The 20,940-nt window shown below is 36.5% G+C and overlaps 3 protein-coding genes across 3 annotated transcripts; 2 read left to right on the forward strand and 1 right to left on the reverse strand.

Moving 5' to 3' along the window:
* The first annotated feature begins 3,880 nt into the window (after positions 1-3,880).
* LOC103449004 (ARM REPEAT PROTEIN INTERACTING WITH ABF2-like) lies at positions 3,881-9,313 on the forward strand. Its single transcript, XM_008388277.4, has 19 exons — positions 3,881-4,278; positions 4,409-4,569; positions 5,031-5,203; positions 5,284-5,404; positions 5,489-5,566; positions 5,667-5,761; positions 5,887-5,962; positions 6,066-6,173; positions 6,603-6,731; positions 6,844-6,912; positions 7,011-7,070; positions 7,221-7,344; positions 7,663-7,802; positions 7,983-8,046; positions 8,267-8,346; positions 8,432-8,496; positions 8,591-8,708; positions 8,798-8,922; positions 9,010-9,313. The coding sequence occupies exons 1-19, from the start codon at positions 4,017-4,019 to the stop codon at positions 9,119-9,121; spliced, it is 2,160 nt and encodes a 719-aa protein (XP_008386499.2). The 5' UTR covers positions 3,881-4,016; the 3' UTR covers positions 9,122-9,313.
* A 983-nt stretch (positions 9,314-10,296) lies between these two features.
* Positions 10,297-14,012, forward strand: LOC103449003 (DAR GTPase 3, chloroplastic). The gene is made up of 9 exons (XM_008388276.4): positions 10,297-10,596; positions 10,731-10,871; positions 11,251-11,367; positions 11,515-11,658; positions 11,754-11,840; positions 12,239-12,354; positions 12,500-12,681; positions 13,176-13,233; positions 13,401-14,012. Exons 1-9 carry the CDS (start codon positions 10,435-10,437, stop codon positions 13,522-13,524), a joined length of 1,131 nt encoding a protein of 376 aa, XP_008386498.1. The 5' UTR covers positions 10,297-10,434; the 3' UTR covers positions 13,525-14,012.
* Positions 14,013-14,087: 75 nt separating this feature from the next.
* LOC103449002 (cyclin-P3-1) lies at positions 14,088-16,416 on the reverse strand. The gene is made up of 3 exons (XM_008388275.4): positions 16,005-16,416; positions 14,643-15,050; positions 14,088-14,552 (listed from the first exon to the last, which is right to left on the reverse strand). The coding sequence occupies exons 2-3, from the start codon at positions 15,041-15,043 to the stop codon at positions 14,294-14,296; spliced, it is 660 nt and encodes a 219-aa protein (XP_008386497.1). The 5' UTR covers positions 15,044-15,050; positions 16,005-16,416; the 3' UTR covers positions 14,088-14,293.
* Between the last annotated feature and the right edge of the window lie 4,524 nt (positions 16,417-20,940).

Below are 20,940 nucleotides of genomic sequence, written 5' to 3' on the forward strand. Positions count from 1 at the left end.
AATTATACATATCCTACTATTTATATAGTAACAAGTGGTGTACCATATCGTATACTGATCATACTGAAAAATCTTTCGAGTTTGTGGCTTCATGCTTTTATTCTAAGGAAGACATTTGGCACTAATGCGGGTGGTGCATGGCTGACCATCAAACTCATACCATGTGAGTTCCAAATTCCAATAACGTATACTAATTCATTTTCTACTCCACTCTTTAACGATCAATGTTGCAAGAAACAAACCAAATCATAAATTTCTAACTGCCGATTAATATTGTTAAAACTTTTCGTGCTTTTTGTATTTTTTTTTAGTACATCTATATTTTTATATTAAAGGAAGAAAAAATTCAACTAAACCACATAGCAGACAGTCTAATTTAGTATCGAATTTGAAAACTTTTCGTGTTTGTTGAACAACGATAAAATGACTAAACAATTTCGTATTTAATTAATTTTTTACAGACATATTCTTTAAATTAAAATCATCAATGAAAACAAAGGGTAAGAATCATCGTTCGTAAAATTGTTTTAGTTAAGTAAAACTCCGCATAAAATTGTTGTTTAACTTTCAACTTAATTTAGTCAAACAAGTCCTCCCTGGTCACACTCACGCCAATGCAATTGGCATTTAATTCAATCAAAACCATTGACCGTGAACTCATTACCTGTAGACTGTGTAGGGACGTACGTGTACGAGTCCCGTGAAGCATATTGCTGGCAAGCTCACTCCCCGAAAGATCTTATTTGGATCTCGTGGACATATTTTATTAGCGGTTTAATGATATTTATCTTTAGCGGTAAGAAAGAGGTTTTAAATTTGATTTTCGTCAAAAACGAATTTGAACCACATTATTTTTAACCAATTATGAGACTTAGCTCATCATTCCACCTGTTAATGTATATAATATCGCTTGTTAAATAACAGGTTAGATTTTATTAAACTTAATCAGAACCTAATTAAGGTTTAGTTTCAGTTAAGTGATTTAAATTAGCTCAGTTAACATAAGATTGATGGGAACTACAAGTGCAGGGCACAGCTAGCATGTAGTACTAGATTCCATTGTACTGGCCAACTGAGCCTACCTGGCCCCTACAATTAAGTACACATATGTACTCACGTGGAAAACTTGTCACCAAATTAATAACATTCGCATGGCACGAGAGATTTTTATAAAACGGATTTATCACTACCGTGATATAGATAGGGATGATGATTTTCTACCTTCTTAATTTTTCTACTCTTTCATCATTTTCTATTTGAACGGTCATGGTTAAGTTACATCAACATCTGATATTTTATAAAGAGAGACTCTCACATAGAGAGAGACTTACATGGAGATGAGAATAGGAGGGTAGATAAACCTCCTCCCATAGAGAGAGACTTACACATAATTTTATATTAGGGTATTTTTAACAAATTAGGCCTAACTAATCTGGTTTCTGAGAGTACCAATAATAGTCATATCGTCAAGTTATCAAAAAAAAAACTATGTATTCATCTGTTTTGATATGAACGGTCACTCTATGAAAATTTCTATATGATCTAGTATTAACTACTAAGGTCGCGTATATCATTCTATACTAAACAATATTTGAGAAGAGAAACAAACTCGAAACTTTGTGTAGTTAGATGAATTATCTTAATAAACTAATTAACAATTTCAATATAATTAAAATATGTATTTAAACATTAACAAATTTATAACACTAAGTAATTATGTGATGATAAAATTAAAAAATCCCATTTGTACATATGGATTCAATTAAAATTTTACTATTATTCGTGGACAAAACACCTGTCCTAGCCCGTGTTGTGTAGATGAAGAAGGAGATTGACTTGTTTGTCATTTAGGTGTTGGTGAATGGAAAAGGACAAAACTCTCGAGTTTTGTGCAACCAGTTAAAAACTATATATGTGCGTGTATAGGACATAAATCTACTCCGGATTTCAATGTCTGAAACTCAAGAACCAGATGATCTGAATTATTAATTAAATTCGACGGTCTCTATTAATTCAGGTAATCTGATCTTTAAGCTGTTCGGAGAGGAACCAAATTTGACGATCTCCGTTAACTAAAAAATCAGGCAATCTGAACTATTTAAATTGAATTCGACGATCTCTATTAACTTATTTCGCTGGCTCACTTCACATAAAATAAAAAATCCGACTTTTCTTTCAACAAATCAATAGCTCGAATTTCCTAATCCTTAGGTTGTTCGGAGAGGAACCAAATTCCCGTGTATATACATATTTATATATGTAGGAATGGCTGGCTCTATGGCTTAGCTGTGAGCGAGGGAATCTGAAGGGAGAGTTGAAAGGTCGAGATGGAAGTCGTGTTTTAGATGATGTGATGTGTTGTATTGGGAACTACATGGGAAGCATCCACTCTTTTGTTTACTTGTTTACGAAGCACCGCCGACACTCACTCCACTATAGCCTTCAACTGCCAGTCCACTATGAGTGTACTCTTAGTATAATATATCAACTTGCACTGCACGCTTTGTTTTTTATATGTCAACGACCCCTAATTTGTATGTTCTTTGATCGTCAATAGTAGATGATCGTTTGATCTAGTCACATACAAACACACATTCTTTTATATATGAGAATTATTGAATGAAAAAGTATGGAAACGGCAGCATAGAAGTGTTCTCAAACATCTCTATTACAGTAGGCAGCTGCCCCTACTCAACTCCTTCTGCAATAGAAAAATTGCTCTATCTAAAAATATAAGTTACCCTCTCACGTTTTGTGGTTTTTCTACCCTCTCACCCTTCTTAGCCACTTAACTTTTTTCATTAGCTAATGGTTTACAATTTTAGTGTTCTAAACACTAGTTGTCCAAAATCATGTTGTTGGACAATAAAATTTATAACATTATATCGAATTTTCAATTTAATTTCATTATTCAAAGTTGCTCTCTCACATTATAAAAAAAATGTTTCTGGCTACTTTCATGACTATGTTTATATCTTCTCACCACGCTAATAATTTTCACATGACATAAATAACGCATCAACAGGTTGTCAATAATGTTGATATTCTCCATTATTTACCAACAATGCTAGTGCCATCAACAAGAACATCGCTCCACTAGTTATCAGTGTCAATTAAAAACTCCCGAAAAGGTAGATTCATTAAGGGTTTACTCAATAACCATTTCATTTATCATTTCACATTATTATTTTATCTTAGAAATAAATGGAAAACTATATTAGAGAAATGATGATATAGAAGAGTAGATGAATGATGGCGTGAAATGTATATATAATAAAAACTAAGAGTTCGTTTAGATATGCTTTTAAAATGATTGAAAGCGCTTTTGGTGAAAATATTTTTAAACCAATCCTTAGTAAAAATGCAAGTAAATCCTGAAAAAACACTTAAATTGCTTCCTGGAAGAAGCATATAACTGATGTTTTTTTACAGAAAACACTTAAGTGCTAAAAGCACATCCAAACGAGTTCTAAAATTATTATAAAATTGTTTTTACTTTCAAAATTTTAATTTTAATTTGATTTATTAATTTTTGTTTCTTACTCTCCCTCTCACCACTATTTTTTATCAATCACTTTTGCATATATAAAACACAAAAATTGAAAAATTAAAATTGCAAAATGGTTACCAAATCTATCAAAAGTGGCCCTAAGAATGAGGGCCCAGCACTTATCTAAATACAACCAACAACCAAATACAAAGCCCAGCCCACCGTTTCTCAATAGGCCCAAGTCATGCCCTTTTTTACCGAAGCCCATTAAGAAAAATAAACAAGATTTTTAAAACACCAGGCCCAAATTAGTAAAGTCCATATCAAACCGAAAACAAATTTACTTTGGCGGGAGCCAAAATTTGTATTAATCCTCTCAAATTTATTTAGGCGGGAGCTCAAAAATTTAACGGCGTGATATAAAAGCTCGTCCGACCAGATTTACTTCTGAAATTCCCATCAACCGCACTTTTATTCCCAAACTACCCCCGACCCCTCTCTAAATTTACCATTTCTCCCACACTCCATGGAACGCTCTCAGGCGCGAACCGTCACTACCAGAAGAGGGTTGAAGCGGAAGCTCGAAGAAGACTTCAGAGATGAGAGGATCGAGGGCGAACCAGACCGGAAAGTCCCGGCCGTCGTCGAACTGCAAGACGATCGGCCGGATCTCGTCGCCCGGGTTCGCGAGCAGGTCCGGATTCTGGAGTCCAAATTCTCGTCCGCGCAGCCCGACCGCCTCCTTGCGAAGCAGGCCGCCCATGGCCTTGCTCTCACCGCCAAAGAAGGTAGCGTGCTGCTTGTTGTCTTTTATTTTGGCCGGTGTTCTTGGAGTTAACTGTTTGTTCATCTTTAATCTGAGCGAAATCTTGTGAGATTGTTTGGGGCTTAGGTTTTTTTTTGGTAATTTGGATGCAGAGGAGCTTGTGGACATCGTGGTGGACTGTGGAGCAGTTCCGGCGCTTGTTAAGCATCTGCAGGCGCCTCCGCCGGCGACAGACGGCCGAAAAAGCCCGATCCCGTACGAGCACGAGGTCGAGAAATACTGTGCTTATGCCCTGGGGTTTATTGCCATTAAGGTGAATTTAACACCGTATTAGCATTCTTTTGGTACTTCATTACATTTTTACAGTGACTTAATTTGTTTCCTTTGTGACCGAAAGGTCATGGGTTCGAGTTGTGGAAACACTCTCTTTGCAAAGCAAGGGTAATGCTCTGTATGATAGATATTCCAGCCCGACCCTCGTAAAGTAGGAGCCTTGTTGGTTTGGTGTTGCCCATTTTATTTTGTTTTGCTTGTTCTTGTATCCATTTGTAATATATTTTTTTGGTATGTTAGATCTTATGAGGATTGTAAATATTTAGGGCATTAACTTATGTTATGATGTTCTGTAAAAAAATACCTTCACTGCAATGCAAATGTTTGATCTCTTAGCGGGTAGCTTGTTCTTGATTAGATTTCGAAAAGAAATCTGTTTTATCTCACTTTTTGCTCTGTTATTGATGGGTATTGTTCTGTATCTGTGTTTATGTTATTTAGCCGGAGTATCAACAACTCGTGGTTGATGCCGGAGCTTTACCGCATCTTGTTGATCTGCTAAAAAGGCACAAGTGGGGAAGTGACTCACCGGCACCTGATGCTGTGATCAGGAGAGCTTGTGATACAATTGCTCACCTTGCCCATGAAAATAGCAACATTAAGAACCTTGTCAGGTCTGTTTTCTTCTACTGTCCTGAGTCTCATATTAAAGAAAGTCTCAGTACTTATGGCTTTGTTTATCTTTGAACTTCAGGATTGAAGGTGGAATTCCTCCTCTTGTTCAACTGCTTAACTTCTTCGACACAAAGGTACAGATAGCGGCTGCAGGGGCCCTTCGGACTCTGGCATTTAAAAATGATGAAAACAAGAACCAGGTATTTAAGTTTACCTTTTTGAGATGTTACATAACTGATTTTGGAATCTTTAGTATCTAGCTGATTTGAATTGCAAAATTCCAGATTGTAGTAGAGTGCAATGCTTTGCCTACCCTGGTACTAATGCTTCGATCTGAGGATCCTGTGATGTCTTTTGAAGCGGTGAGCTTCGAGATATACTTAATATTTCTTCTCTCGTAACTTGAGAGTTATAACCTCATTGTTCTGTAAGCTCTTGCTGAAGTTTTGTGGGGATTATCAGGTTGGTGTAATAGGCAATCTTGTCCACTCATCCCCACACATCAAGAAATTAGTACTTCTTGCTGGTGCTTTACAACCTATTATTGGATTGCTCAGGTAATTCTGAAATATTGCAACATGTAATTTTTCCTTGGAACAATCATGTTATTATCATTTTTGCCTGAAAAATATACTTAGGTTTCAAACAATGACAACTCTGTTGTTTGTTACTTCATTGACAGTTCTGAATGTACTGAGAGCCAAAGAGAAGCTGCTTTATTACTTGGCCAGTTTGCTGCAGCTGATACAGATTGCAAGGTAAAATAAAACCATTTTGGTTAATCCTTGTGTCTTTTACCCTTATACTCTTATCGTATGATACATGATATTGTTAGATGTTATAACTACATGGTCAATGCAGGCACACATTGCTCAGAGGGGTGCTTTAAAACCGTTAATTGAGATGCTTAAGTCACCTGATGCACAGGTTCAGGAGATGTCAGCCTTTACGCTTGGGAGGTTGGCACAGGTTAGTATTATTACTCTTTTTCATTGTTTATTCTCTTAATGCATACATGTAGGAAAGCACAATAAGACAGTTTGAAGTATCATATTAGCGACTGGATGTTAAACAGTCCTAGAACTCATTTTTACTTTGCTTGTGTAAAAAGTATCTATGGTAGGGACCCTAATAAAGTATGGTACTTTTGGATTGTTTTGTACTTTTAGAAAAGGGAAAGATTGCAGTATTACACGCATGTCTAATTGTAATGCAAGTTTCTTTTTATTAGTGTTAAATCTCTTGTTGGCTATATAGTTTTTTCATCATAAATGCTTACTGGCATGTGGTTACTTGCCAACTTTGTTTGTCTGTCGTTAGATTGTTTTACTTGTTTAAGTGGTGGTTAAATTTTAAGGAATATACAACTTACCGGATTCCTCAATGATTTCTTATTAGGACATACATAACCAAGCTGGCATTGCTCACAATGGTGGTATAATGCCTCTAATCAAGCTTCTTGATTCAAAAAACATCTCTCTGCAACATAATGCTGCATTTTGTCTATATGGTCTTGCAGATAATGAGGTATAGTTTGCTGTTCCTTGCTTCAGTTACAGTTTGTAGTGCATGCAGTTTTCCTCTATACATCTTTTAATCTTGTATGAAAGTGAGATTTATTTTGAGATTTATTTTGCAGGATAACACTGCAACTATAATAAAGTTTGGAGGTGTTCAGAAATTCCAAGATGGAGTATTCGTTGCTCAAGTAATTTTCCCCTTAAAAAAAACGTTATATGATATTAAGTTGGTTTTTGTAGGTCATGAATTATTGCCTAAATGTCTTTTACTATTTGATACTTTCAGCAAACCAAGGAATGCGTGGCAAAGTCATTGAAAAGACTAGAGGAGAAGATTTGTGGACAAGTGAGTTCTTTCACATTGGACTGTCTTTTTTTTTTTTTTTTCTCTGCTGTTCGGTGATTATTTCATTTTGTAATGTCATCTTGTGCTCGTATCACATGACAGACATTTGTTTAGTATGTTCCAAATTCCTTACCTGATTTCCCTCAACAGGTATTAAACCATCTGTTATATATGATGAGGGTTGCAGATAAGGCCACTCGAAGAAGAGTGGCTTTGGCTCTTGCTCATCTTTGCAACCCTAGTGACAGCGAAAGCATTTTTATTTCTAACAAAGGTATGAATCTTATGCGTTGAAATTTTCCTAGGATTCTGTATGTTGCATCTTTAGAGATTTGGTTATTTAACTGCCAGACAGCATGTCTGATGTCAATAAAGCATCAGAAGTTCATAATGTGCATGCTTGCTTGGTTTAATGGGGCTTTTTCCTTTCTTTGTTTGCTTGTATGTTTTCACTCAGTGTTGTAACTGAATTGCCTCAAAATATAGAACTTTAGGAATCAGAAAGTTTGGTTTATCTTACCTTGCTGATATTATAAGTTCACCACATTTGGTTCCAAGAATTTGATCTTTTGCACAAATTCGTTACTTGCAGGATTAGAGTTGCTTTTAGGGCTTCTTAAGTCTCTGCAGTATAAGGAGAAACATGATGGTTCTTTGGCCTTGTACAAATTGGCTACAAAAGTCACTTCACTCGCTCGCATGGATGCAGCTCCTCCATCACCCTCCCCACAGGTATTTTCTTGAGGTCTAATTGGTTTAGTGGGCATGTAATTTTGCGACTTTACTTTTAAGTCTGCTAGGGACACTATATAATTTGGAAGACGTGTATATTATTTTTGAGCGGTACTATTGTCATACTTTGTCATGGAGTTTGATGCACTTTCTGATATGGTAGACGTGATCTATTTTCAGGTGTATTTGGGTGAGCAATACGTAAACAATCCTACCCTTTCCGACATCACATTCTTAGTTGAAGGTGGGCATTGTTCTTTTGCATATATATATATATATATATATATATATATATATATTTTTTTTTTTTTTAGTAATGTGGTGCCTAGAGCCAAAGAAAACTCTTAAGGTACAAGTCTTGGCTGAGTAAACCATCTCTATCATTGAACAACACCATAACAAGATAGTTTAGTCACTTAATAGTAATTGTACAGTAATACGTTTGTATGATTTACTTCTATCAGGTAAACGGTTCTATGCCCACAGAATTTGTTTGCGTGCCTCATCTGATGCATTCCGTGCCATGTTTGACGGTGGTTACAGAGTAAGAATTGAGTTATACTCGTATCTTTATTGGCCTTTTCCACTCGTTGATTCTCTGAATGCAATGCCAAAACGATGTATTGTAGGAGAGAGATGCAAAGGACATAGTGATTCCAAATATTAGATGGGAAGCCTTTGAATTGATGATGAGGTAGAAGTTCTACCCCTGTTTAAGAACTATAGTGTAATCGCTAATGCACCTGAGTTTCGGCCCTAACAGTCATTATGATCCTGTCTGTTCCCAGATTCATGTACACGGGATCGGTAGATGTCACTTTGGATATAGCTCAGGATCTCCTCAGAGCTGCTGATCAGTATCTTTTGGAGGGCCTCAAGCGGCTCTGCGAGCATGCCATTGCTCAGGTGCGCTACCTATTAAAGTTGTTGGTGATTATTGATTACTCTTCTGTTTTCCCGGTTTAGTCTGATTGCTTCTTACTACGCTTATTAAGGACATCTGCGTGGAAAATCTTTCGCTCATGTTTGAGTTATCGGAGGCCTTCAACGCCATGTCGTTACAGCAAGCATGCATTCTATTTCTACTGGAGCAATTTGAGGAATTGGTTGAGAAACCATGGTAAGCAGTGCCTTTCTCTCTTTAAATCTGTGTCCGCTGTCCAGCAAGCATTACAGTAACATGAAATCTTGTCATGAAAATACTCAGGTATCCGACGTTGGTGGACCGTGTGATACCAGACATTTGCACATTTTTTACTAATGCGCTTAAGATGCCAATCGAGGCAACCTCGCAGCAGCAGCAGGAGGCAATGGCATAGATGCGTAGGGCAATCGTAGTGTCGATTTTTGAGAGTATGGAGATAGAGGAGCAGAAATGTACAGAAAGTAGTAGATATCATTTTCTGTGAGTGTTGTTACAGAAGTAGGTAGCTTCTGTTTAGTTTCTTAGTATGTAAACATGCAATGCCATTTGGCTTATGGAATGCGCAGCAGATTGCACATTGTGATTAGCAGTAAGATTTTCATCGTTTATTTTCTTTATCTCCTTTACTTATTGGAGTTTTAACGAAACATCTTCACTTTTAACGAAAATGATATTTTTACTCTAAAAAGTCATTTTTGGTACTATTTATTTATGATATTTTTGTTTCCTGTTGATTAAAATTCAAAGTTTTTAAATCATTTTCATTAGTTTTCTTTTACTTATTTGCTTACTTAACCTTGCAATAATATTTTATTTTTTATCTATTCGATAATGCAATAAATTTTAGAATTTTAGAACTTTTTCAATACATATTTTGAATTTATATGCAAGTCTTGTAGTCAATTATCTAAAATTTGATTCTGAAACTTTTTGGATCCGACCGAAAATTACCCTGTTAGAAGGAAATGATCCTTTCTGGATCTCTTCCTCCTAATCCACAAAGTTCAAGGATTTGGGCTATTGAAATTTAATTCAATGGTTACAAATAGAGGTTCATTTTAAAAGTTATAATAACTTTAGTCATTGAATCAAATTTCAATGATCTGGATTTTCGAAGTTGGTGGATTAGGAGGAAGAGATCCAGAGAGGATCCCTTTCCCTGTTAGAAAATGTTTTTAGAAAGTCAAATTATAATGGTGAAATAATAATTATAATTGATGAGATAATTTAAAGTTTTATGTCAAATTTTGTGTGTTTTCAATCAAATTGTTAAATATTGTTTTCTTATTAATGTATATTTTATATTTTATTTTTTTTGTCAAACCATAAGTTTTGTTAGATTAGCAGCGACGAGATTCGAACCCACGCTGTCATGCAGTAAATTTTTAAATGGTTGTATTTATTAATAGAATTGTAAAACAAAATTTGTATTCGTTGAAATGTAGTGCAACAAGAGATCCATCATTAAATTAATAAAAAAAAATTTAACGTTGATGTCAAATAACATTTCGGTTGAAAGAATTTTTTATATCAAATAGGCACAATGACATTCCCACCTAAGCTTTTGCTGCATTACCCTTTGCCTTGCCGTTTCAAAGAGGCTACTTCGGTCAAAGCCTTGAGAGAGACGACATGCCGTTTGCTAAATTTTAGTTTTAAATCCGACCATTATCCAGTAGCAACAGTTTCAGAGACCTACAGCAGCTAATGGCCATGGCTATTCAAGTAGCAGGCCTCCGGCTGCCCAACTCCTCCTCCTCAACCCACACTCACTTTCTTCTCTGCCGGAACAACAATCTGAAACCACCGCCATCCTCCACCTCTCTCTCCGCCACGGCTTCTCTCTCATCCCCACCTCCCTCAATCCAGGCAAGAATTTGCAGTTTCCTTTTCATGTTTTTTTAAACCACAAAAGGGTTTCTGTTTTGTGGTTGAATCTTTTCTGGGTGGATCATTTGAGTTGAACGAATCGATATTTCTGAGAAACCTTTATTTTTTGGCAGATTATTGGTGGCGGGAGAGCTCCGAGCTGGTACGAAAATGGAGGTGCCAATCTGGATGGGTTCCAAGAGAGGGATGATGATGACTGGTGTGACCTGGATGCTGAACTTTATCACTGGACCAGGCAACTGCGTCCTGTTCAGGTAACCCACGATTCAATTATTCAAGAATTGGGAAGTACTTTCAGAAAAACACTTTTTCTGATAGGTGCTTTTTAGTAGACGCACTTTTATTAGAAGCATGACCTAATATAATTGGATTATTCAAGAATTGGGAAGTTATAGTTTTTGGGAAATATGCACAAACCGAACTGCTTATAAATTTTTGATACAAAATAAAGCTGGAGAGACACTGAACAGATGGTTTATGGTCACTAAACAGTGGTTTATTTACGGCTTATTGTCTGTTTAGTGTCCCCAGTTCTGTGTTTGGTTAAAAGTTTGTGACAGATTCTATATGTGGATATTCCTCCGTAGTTTTCTAAAGGTGATATGCTTATATGCTTGCTGCATAATTGGACAGTGGTACCCAGGTCACATTGCTAAAACGGAAAAGGAACTCAAAAACCAACTCAAGTTGATGGATGTAGTGATAGAGGTTCGAGATGCGAGAATTCCTATGTCAACTAGTCATCCACAGGTCCGAGCTCTTTATGAAATTATGAAATTGTCGCTTCTTGAGTTGATCGTTGTCATGCTTGTAACCATGAGCTGGTATTCAAAACTATTCAGCCTTCACCCTTTTCTTAATTTATGTAAACTTTTGTCTCTATTTTCTTGTGAACAGATGGATCTGTGGCTTGGTAATAGGAAAAGAGTTTTGGTGTTGAATAGGGAAGACATGATATCCACGGCAGACCGGAATGCTTGGGCTACCTATTTCGCAAGGGAGGGAACGAAAGTTGTGTTTTCAAATGGAAAACTTGGAATGGTACCAGTACCACCCTTATAAGAGAATCCTTTTTCAGCTTTCCCTAAATTAAAATGCTATAGCAGAATTTGATTTCTTAAACGTGGCAAGTACAGGGAGCTATGAAGTTAGGCCGGTTAGCTAGATCACTAGCAGCAGATGTGAATGTCAAACGCAGAGCCAAAGGACTTCTTCCACGTGCGGTGGGTTCCTTATACGTTCTTTCTGGTTTTTAGTTTTGAAATTTCCAGTTCACGAAACTGACAACTAGGAACTGGGGTAATGAACTATCTTTGCCTAGCGTTACAAACTGTCAAAAAGAGCCATATATTCGTAAATGATTTTATCTAGTTAATGATTTTGATTACAAATCGGATAATATTAGTGGTCAACGGGTCTGGTGAGAGTACTTATGTTAATTAGTAATTGGATGAACTTTTGGAAGGCAAACTGTGCCCTAACAAAATAGTTCTTGTGTTATATAGATGAGGGAAATGGGGAACTGTAGTTTTGCTTTAATCCAAAGAATATAATTACAGCTATCAGTTGATGCTTCATATAGGACTTATGATCAGTGATAAGAATTCCTTTTTACAAACAGGTACGAGCTGGTATAGTTGGATATCCAAATGTTGGGAAATCGTCTTTGATTAACCGTTTGCTGAAGCGAAGAATGTGCGCAGCTGCTCCAAGACCTGGAGTGACAAGAGAATTGAAGTATAAACTTCTGCTTTGGTTACTTAGACATGCATATAAGATGCAATTAAGATTAGGGAAAATGAAACCACATTTCAATGAAGTTAACATACTAAATTCTTCAATATATTTTTCTTCTTATGTAACTTTCTTGTACCTGTTTAAGGTGGGTTCATTTTGGGAAAGATCTTGAATTGCTAGACTCTCCTGGCATACTCCCTATGCGGATTAGTGATCAAACAGCAGCAATAAAACTTGCTATTTGTGATGACATTGGAGAGAGATCCTACGGTGTTGCTGATATTGCTGCAGTACTGGTCCAGATGCTTTCAAAGCTTCCATCAGTAGGTATGTATCACATTTCTTTTTCAGCTCAATCTACTAACCTCTGACGGTACTTGTCAATGTGGCCTTTACATTGGAAATTTTCTTTCAAACGAGCACACCGGGTGCCATCTTTTTGCCACCTTTTGTAAGGTATCTCAATGTCTGTTAGCTTATGGGAACAATAATGTTGTAGAAGCTAAAAATCAGCTCCAGTCACCTCTAACGTTTGTGTAGAGTATATAATTTTGTGGATGAGTAAAATAGGCCAATTTGGTGAGCCCGGGAAGTTCAATTCTATGGGGTTTCAGTTACGTAAATCTATGTCATGGTAACTGAAAATACAGTAGATTGGAATCAAGGTACTTTAGTACTTTGGATGTTCGGTCCCTATATTTCAGAACAGATCTCTACATCTAAAAACTATATTTCAAATTTGAGATTTATCTTTCATATGAAATCTTTGAGATATATTTTGTCTTGGTGTTCACTGCCTCCAATCATTCTCAATTTCTCAGGTGTAAAGGCTCTTAACAACCGCTACAAGATGGATGCTGATGGTCACTGTGGAAAAACGTATGAATCCGAGTTTCTATTTAACATCTGTATTTTCACTTGTAATAAACGATTTGGTTAAGAATCAGTTCCGCTCAAGATTCAGATACCATGCTAGCAAATTGAAGAAACCTCATGCGCATAAAGTGGGTATAAGTTTTCTAATCTCTGCTAATTTGTAATTGCAGATATGTTCAGAAGCTTGCCGTTCACATGTTCAATGGGGATAGTCATCAAGCAGCATTTCGTGTGTTGTCAGATTTTCGGAAAGGGAGGTTTGGTTGGATCGCGCTCGAGAGGCCTCCCAGATGATATTTTATTGGGACGACTTGGTGGTAGGCAAGTAGTCAAGCTTCACAGGTCACTCTATAAACATAAAAAGAACCCCAATCGCTGACATGCACAAGCTAAGCATCTTCATGGAGTACCAAAGTCCAGGCAAGTGAAGATGCCGGTGCCATGAAGACTAAAAACCAAGCTTCATCTTGGAGTAAAAACGTCGATTAAGGAGACAGCCATGAAAAGTTTCATAGCCGAAGCCGGGAGATGAGCATATAGGCAATGCTGGCTCGCGCTCGTAAGGTATAACATATATACTCAAAACAATATCAAGTTTTTGTAAACTAAATCTCAACCGGAGGCCTCTTCGTGTATTTCATCTCGGGTGCATGCCCCAAAGACTCTTACTTTGAAGACGGGCACACTGCTGTGTAGCGTATATGTAGTAATTCGCACGAATAATTGAAAATCCGGTTTGAAAAGCCGTACTTTCAACGGAGATTTTGATTTTTTTTGTGTGATTTTGCTGTGTCTTGTATCACACGCAAGTTGTAAATCCAGTAGTTGCAAAGTTGCTACTAAACAAAAAGGAAAACTCACCTGCACACTATTTCTTACCCATACAGTTGAACAATCTGTTTCTTCTACACTTGGACAACAAGGAAACCGAAACTTTGCACAAAACGAAAGCGATATACTAAAATTATTGTTCACTCGTTTTACCTAACAATCGGAATTTGTGTAACTCAATGAAATTCAGAAAATTCGTGTAATAAACGTTGAGATGATACGACAATCTGTGTCATCTCGCAACTGTGCGAGCGTAAGTTGAATCTTCCTTTTTCGACTTCGACCAATTCTCTTTGATCCCGCAAGCTTGGATTGAGCGTTCGATCTGGACTCCTGCAGCTTCTTTTTCCAGTTGAGAGCAATATTTTGTGAATGTCTCTAGATTAACTTGCAGTCTGAAATCTATCGTAAACAAGAACTTCATTTCCAACCTATTCAACTCCGCTGTGCTCACTCCTCCCACTTTTGCATAGTATGCGTTGTTGAAGAATCTGCAAAACCGCGTTTGAATCTTTAATGTCAGAAGCATTTCCAATAACGAGATGATTCACATAAATCAGATTCTATGATTTAGTACTTACGCGTCATCCATAAATTTCGCCGCTAGCATTACACTCGTTATCAGAAGCCGGTGAACATTGAAAGAAGTTAAATGCACTTCTGTGCACTTAAGATATCTGTCAACATAGATCTGCGCAACAACGAAGCACGATGGGCTACAACCAGAGTACTTACAGATGCGATCAATATACTGTCGAATGCTCAGAGGGGGTGCTCTTAAACCATGAAATATGGTTATAACTTCTTTAATATTTGTTGTCTCCAATAGCATCTCGTTCCTTTGAACAGATCTCTCGAGAATTGAAGAGAGAGGTGACAGCACCCGAGGAGTTTTCACTACACCTTTGCCCGATGTCGTAAGCCCCAAGGAGAGGTAAACATCTGAACTTCCATTTTCATTGTCAAGTGCTAAAGTTCCCATATTCAAGCTGCAAAGTAAAACATTGATTTAGCGAAAATGAACAAGTCATCCGGCATGTCTCTGCAAATTGTAGCCCAAATACAATACGCGTTACATGTTCTATATTTTGGGTACGACAGAAGTTTCATTGAACACACAACGCAGCATTACGAAAAACTATTGTGAGGTAGCATTAAAAGTACTGGGACGAAAGAACTAAACAACATCTTTACCCCGAAAGGAAAAACTACGAAAGAGCATGTGGAAGCACTTTATGTGGAAGCACTTTTACCTTCTTTGTTATTATTCTTGAAATATTTCTAAAAATTGGTTTCTAAATCCTAAATATTTGCTCCTCTTATCAATTGCAGACACTGAATAACATCTAAATCTAAATTTATAGAAGTATTAGCCGATTTCCCCCTGAACTTGTCTCAACTTACATTAATAGCCAACTACCCAGTTAGACTTTCCAATTTTCCATCCATTTTATATTATTTTGATTCCTGAGTAGTAATCCAAGTGATCCAATTCTAGCACCAACTTCCTACCCACTTTCTCTACTCATAAAAAAAAAAGCATTGAAATCTGAAACAGCTACTAAAATTATGAACTTGAAGCTGTATAGAATGTCCAAATATATGAAGCTGAGACTAATTTATCATCAAATGCTCCAAAAATTTGAATCCCAAAAGCAAATTTCTCAAAAAATATAAGAACTTGAAGTCAAATAATCAATAGAATTACAAACCCAGAAAAGGAAATCAATAAACTCAACAAACCAAGAACAACCCACAAATTATCTGATCAAGAAACATAAAAAGGAACAAGCTTTTTCATCAAATCCCAATTCAGAAGATGCAAGATCCAAATCCCACGTCCCCAATCAATGAATTTAAACAATGCTGTTCATGCAGGGCATATGAGAATAACTTAGAGAGAGAGAGAGAGGGGGGGGGGGGAGGGAGAGAGTTTTGCTTACATGAACAAGCAAAGGCAGAACAATAGTAGCTCATGGAGTTTCTTCTTCCTCCTCTCTGGCGCCAAATCACCTTTATGCAAACAATCTGCTGCAGAGTCAGGAGGAGAGAGAGACAGAGAGGAGAGAGAAAGAGCTTTGCTTTGCTTTGCTTTCTCTATGCAATCCCCAAGGCAAAGGCAATGCTACATCTACTCCCTCTTCCTCATTCTCTCTCTCTTCACATGGAAGGGGAGATCTCTCTGTGTCTATCTCTCTCTAAATTTGCATAAAAGAAGGTGTCGGTGTGTACTCAACACCAATTTTTATTAGGGATGGGCTGCAAAGACTTCTTATTATTCTTGCCTTCTCAATGGTGAAGTGGGACCCCTCAAGACTGCCTTTCCTTTTCTTTTACACCGCAAATGGAGGAGGTGGATGATTGCACTCAAAATTATAATTTATAGTTATTTAAATTTTAGTATTTAGCTTTGCAAATTTAATTCCTTGTAATTAAAATATAGGAAAACTTTACTTTACAATTTACATCCTTCTAAATAGGCTTCACAATTTCTTAGATGATTCATTAATTCGACACGAAAAGAAAATAACAGATTTTGAGTCGATCCGTTAACAAGTTAGATTGTCATCGAGTCGTTGTTGAGTCACCTCTTAAGAATCCAATAAGATATCGTTTGTCAGATTTAGACATTAAGTATGATAATTTTTGGTGTGACCTGTTAATCTGACACAAAACGATATGACTCGTTAACTAATCGGGTTATTATCTGATAATCTATTAAGAATATTTTAAGATAACGAATTTGACATGACACAACTCGTTAAGATATACATGTATGACACGAAAATGATACATGGTTTGTTTGCCATGTCTATTTCCAGAGAAAAAGTGAAAGTGCTAAGAAGCGGCCAATACACGTGATGAAAGATGTACATATCAAATAAATTTCCCTTGTGCATTAGAAATTTTCGGTAAATAAAAAGGGGTGTGATATCCACACATCCCATTTTACTTTTCACACATCTTTTTAATTTTCGGTCATCAGATCAGATGAATTGAACATGATCAACGGACAAAAATGATCAAGAAGTGTGTAAGAAGTAAAATAGGATAAAAACCCAGAAATGACCTTATGAAACTCAATACATGTACTTACAGTGTAAAATTTTGTTTTCTTTGTCGTACATGATGAGGACCCATGTGCGTTGTGTAAGGTAGGAGACCAGGAGAGTCCTTTACTAAATAAAAATGTGAATAATCCAAATTCTTAAATATAATTCTATTTCTCCTTTAATAATGCCACAAGATAGGACATGACACCTTTCAGTGGGTCACTTGTATTGATAATGATTGGCAACCATAAGGTGTGGATCTTGATTAATCCCTAATTGTTAATCAAGTTCAAATACGTTTATCATTCATCTTCACTAAATCTCCGTGTTTGGAACAGTGGAATTTGACAATTTGGACCGAACAAGAGGGAGAGTTCTGAGCCATTCAAAGAGTTCGTTTTATGTGATCTTAATCAATGTAATAGGTTAACGAGGATTGCATAATTAAAATTAAGATGTTTAGATTTTCAAATTTGGTGACTTTGAACACAGAAACTTAGAAATGATCTCTCTTCTTTATGATCCATTATCATTATCCAAGTGGGGTGACTGGTTTTCCTCCTTTTGTTCTTACGGTTTGATTGGATTTTGAATAACCTATCACTTTGGAAATATCTAATCTCACAGTTTTACTCAAGATTTTTTCCTTGTCATTTCACGTTACGTTTTTTAGTGAAACACTCATACATGGGTATATCTCAATGATATTCTTAACTTTCACCATCAATTAACATTTGATATTCCTACCATTTACGTGATGATTAAGGCACTTTCAATATTATCCAATTATTTTCTATGGAGTAAATTGTGGTAATGATCATTTAACTTAAACTCAATTAGAGCAATGATCCATCAACTAAAAATATATTAGGCCATCTTCAACCAAAGGGTCCAGAGGGCTAGACGGCTCGTGGAATCTAAAAAGGTCCCACGGAATCTGAAAGGGCTGGCCAGAAAAACTCTTAATCCTGTCAGTTATAACCGACATGAATGCTAAAACTAAAATTTGAATCCAATAGCTAGTCAGCTAACCGTTGGATTAAAAAAAAATTCTTTGTTTTTTTTTTGGTTTTTTGGGGCCCTTTTTTTTTTGTTTTATTTTCTTAAAAATTCGAATTTTTTTTTCCTATAAATACCTAAAATATTCATTCACCATTCCTACACCATTAATTTGTAGTTTCTAAATTTAATTTGTCGTTTTTAAATTTAAGTTGTAGTTTTTAAATATAAGTTGTAGTTTTTTAATTTAAATTGTTGTTTTTAAATTTAAGTTGTTGTAGTTTTAAAATTTAAATAATAAATTATGTTTGGCCTTATGGCTCTAAGTTGGAGACGGTTTTTTGTGACAGGGCTAAAACTAGCCCTATGACCATTTGGTCCTCGGTTGGAGACGGAGGCAAATATGGTCATGTACTGTTCATTAAAATATTAATATCTTGGAGCGCCAGATGGCTAAAACGAGCCCGCTGGCCAACTCTCGGTTGGAGATGGCCTTACCATTGGTCCCTCGACTAAAAATCTATTACCATTGGTTCCTCAACTTATCAAAATGTGCATCTATGGTCCCTCAACTAAAAATTCATTACCATTGGTCTCTCAACTTTAATCCAACTGGAGAAATGGTCTCTCAACTTTAACCCTATTGGAGCAATAATCCCTAAACTTTAACCCTCATTTTGATAAAATTCCGACGAAGTTGACGAAAAGAACCGTAGCTACACATTTTGATGAGTTGAGAGACCCCAACTGTAGCAATGGTTCTTCTAACATAACTTATTTTGACAAAATTCTAACCAAATTGACGAAAATGACCATAACTACACATTTTGATGAGTTGAGGAACCAATGGTAATAAATTTTTAGTTGAATGATCATTGCTCTAATTTAATTAAAATTAAAGAACTATTGCTATAATTTACTCTTTTTTATGACAACATATGAAATTTGAAAAGTCACGTGATGAGTGAAACGCTCACACGTGAAGAACAGTTAATGCTTGAGATTGTTCCCAACAGCTGGCATTTGGCATTCCGCATTGGCATAGGGCTGAGGGGGACAAGTGAACGTAAGGCTGCACGTAACAAGTTTCTTAAAAGTTTTGTTGGCATCCCCTCCTCATTAGTCCTCGATTCCAGGCCAAAATTACAGTCCGGTGGGTACAGCTGGCAGATGTCGGATCCCACCGGCTTAGAAATTTGGACTGCAAATTATGTCGGTGCAAAACTAAATTGAGAAATTGTTTGTCGGAAAGTGTTAGAGAAACTATATTTCGTATCAGTATTATATTGGTGAACTATTTAATAGGACAAATAATATGTATACGTTATTTTTTACATTCAAAGAAACAAAAATATGATAATTTTAACATTTAGGCCTAAGTACAATTAGGCGGAGTGGTAGACACCCTTGTTTTGAGTTAATCAACTGCTCATGGTGAAGCCCAATACAAGAAAATGACTAATACAGCACAAGTGTACCACTTCAGTTGCACCGTACCAATGAAATAAAGGCATGTAAGTTGTTTTCAAGAGGCGTTCGTCATGTTATTTATGTGTGCGGGTGCATGAGGAGCAATTTTTAGTGAGGAATACGGCTCGGTACACCAAAGTGTAATAATACAAGCACTGGCGAAGCTATATGGGAGCAAGGAGGGGCGATCGCCCATCCCCTCGTCGAAAATTAAGCCTGGGAGCGACAGTCCGCCCCTCTGGTCACGTCGGAAAACTTGCAGCACCGTGAGGGACAAAGTTCCAATAATCTTAGAGGAGGAGGAAGAAGAATTTCAGCCACCAGAACATAAACTCGTGACCTGTTCTCCCCTCTTCGAACCCCTGCACCTCGCAGATCTCGTACACAGGTGGGGTTTGAAGCTCAAAGGAAAAATCGGCGGCGCTGGTGTGTGAAGGCATGAGCAAATGGGAGAGGCGCTGGGCTATCCTAATTTTAAACTAGAAGCTTAAAAAAAACAAAAAAGTAAGAATGAGGTCCTAGCTGCTGCAGTCATGGTGTTGGCCCAAAACTTGGGCCTAGTTGATTTAAAATAAAAGGAAAAAGGAATGGGTTGCAGAGGAAAACTACAAAAGGACGAGTTTCAATACTTTGGTCTTGACTTTGGTATTATTGGTCGATACCGCTTCAGTTAAGAGAGTTTTTTTTGCTATAAGTATTCTCAAAATACCATTGTGTAACAAAAAAGAAGATCAATGGTTGAGTGATAGCTTTGTTGTTTACAGTAAGAGATATATTTTTCTTCTATTGATAATAAACTTATTGTGCAACGTTTTCATGACATTAAACATCGCCGACAACAATTGTAACTTGTTTGTATTGATACATTATGAACGACATTAAAATTTTCCACCATATAAAAGGATTTGGTTGTTATATTTTTTTGGAGCCTTTTACTCTTTTAAATTTCTCCCATTCCCTTGAAAATTCCTGGCTTCGCCACTGAATACAAGTGGTTGAAATTTTTTTTTCCAAGTATTCAACTACTTGTATCATAACACTTTGTACTTGACCGTGTTCATGACATATAGAAAAATCTCTCGTGTCCTTCAATTTCAAGTGCACACGATAAAGTTGAAGGCCCAACTCAAATTTCTCCAGAGACCTAAATCCAATGTCAAAGCCCAACTCAACCATCAAAAATCCCAACCGACGTAAATCTCGTAAATAACCGCAAAACTCAGGGCGTTCATTTAATTGGGAGGGAGAAAAAGAATAACCGGGACGACTTAGGGGTGTGTATTTAATTGAAAATTTAAGAAATTTTAATAGATTTATAAATTTATGGATTTTTATAGACTTTAACTGATTTGTAGAA

This window comes from Malus domestica, chromosome 11, assembly GCF_042453785.1.
Source record: "Malus domestica chromosome 11, GDT2T_hap1".
NCBI classification, from domain to species: domain Eukaryota; kingdom Viridiplantae; phylum Streptophyta; class Magnoliopsida; order Rosales; family Rosaceae; genus Malus; species Malus domestica.

Coding starts and splice junctions, on each gene's coding strand:
- LOC103449004 (XM_008388277.4), top strand. CDS start 4,017: ATGGAACGCTCTCAGGCGCGAACCGTCACTACCAGAAGAGGGTTGAAG. Junction 4,279..4,408: donor TGCTCTCACCGCCAAAGAAG/GTAGCGTGCTGC, acceptor ATTTGGATGCAG/AGGAGCTTGTGGACATCGTG. Junction 6,732..6,843: donor ATGGTCTTGCAGATAATGAG/GTATAGTTTGCT, acceptor TTTATTTTGCAG/GATAACACTGCAACTATAAT.
- LOC103449003 (XM_008388276.4), top strand. CDS start 10,435: ATGGCCATGGCTATTCAAGTAGCAGGCCTCCGGCTGCCCAACTCCTCC. Junction 12,355..12,499: donor GGAGTGACAAGAGAATTGAA/GTATAAACTTCT, acceptor TACCTGTTTAAG/GTGGGTTCATTTTGGGAAAG. Junction 12,682..13,175: donor TTCAAAGCTTCCATCAGTAG/GTATGTATCACA, acceptor TCAATTTCTCAG/GTGTAAAGGCTCTTAACAAC.
- LOC103449002 (XM_008388275.4), bottom strand. CDS start 15,043: ATGGGAACTTTAGCACTTGACAATGAAAATGGAAGTTCAGATGTTTAC. Junction 14,553..14,642: donor GCGAAATTTATGGATGACGC/GTAAGTACTAAA, acceptor GCGGTTTTGCAG/ATTCTTCAACAACGCATACT.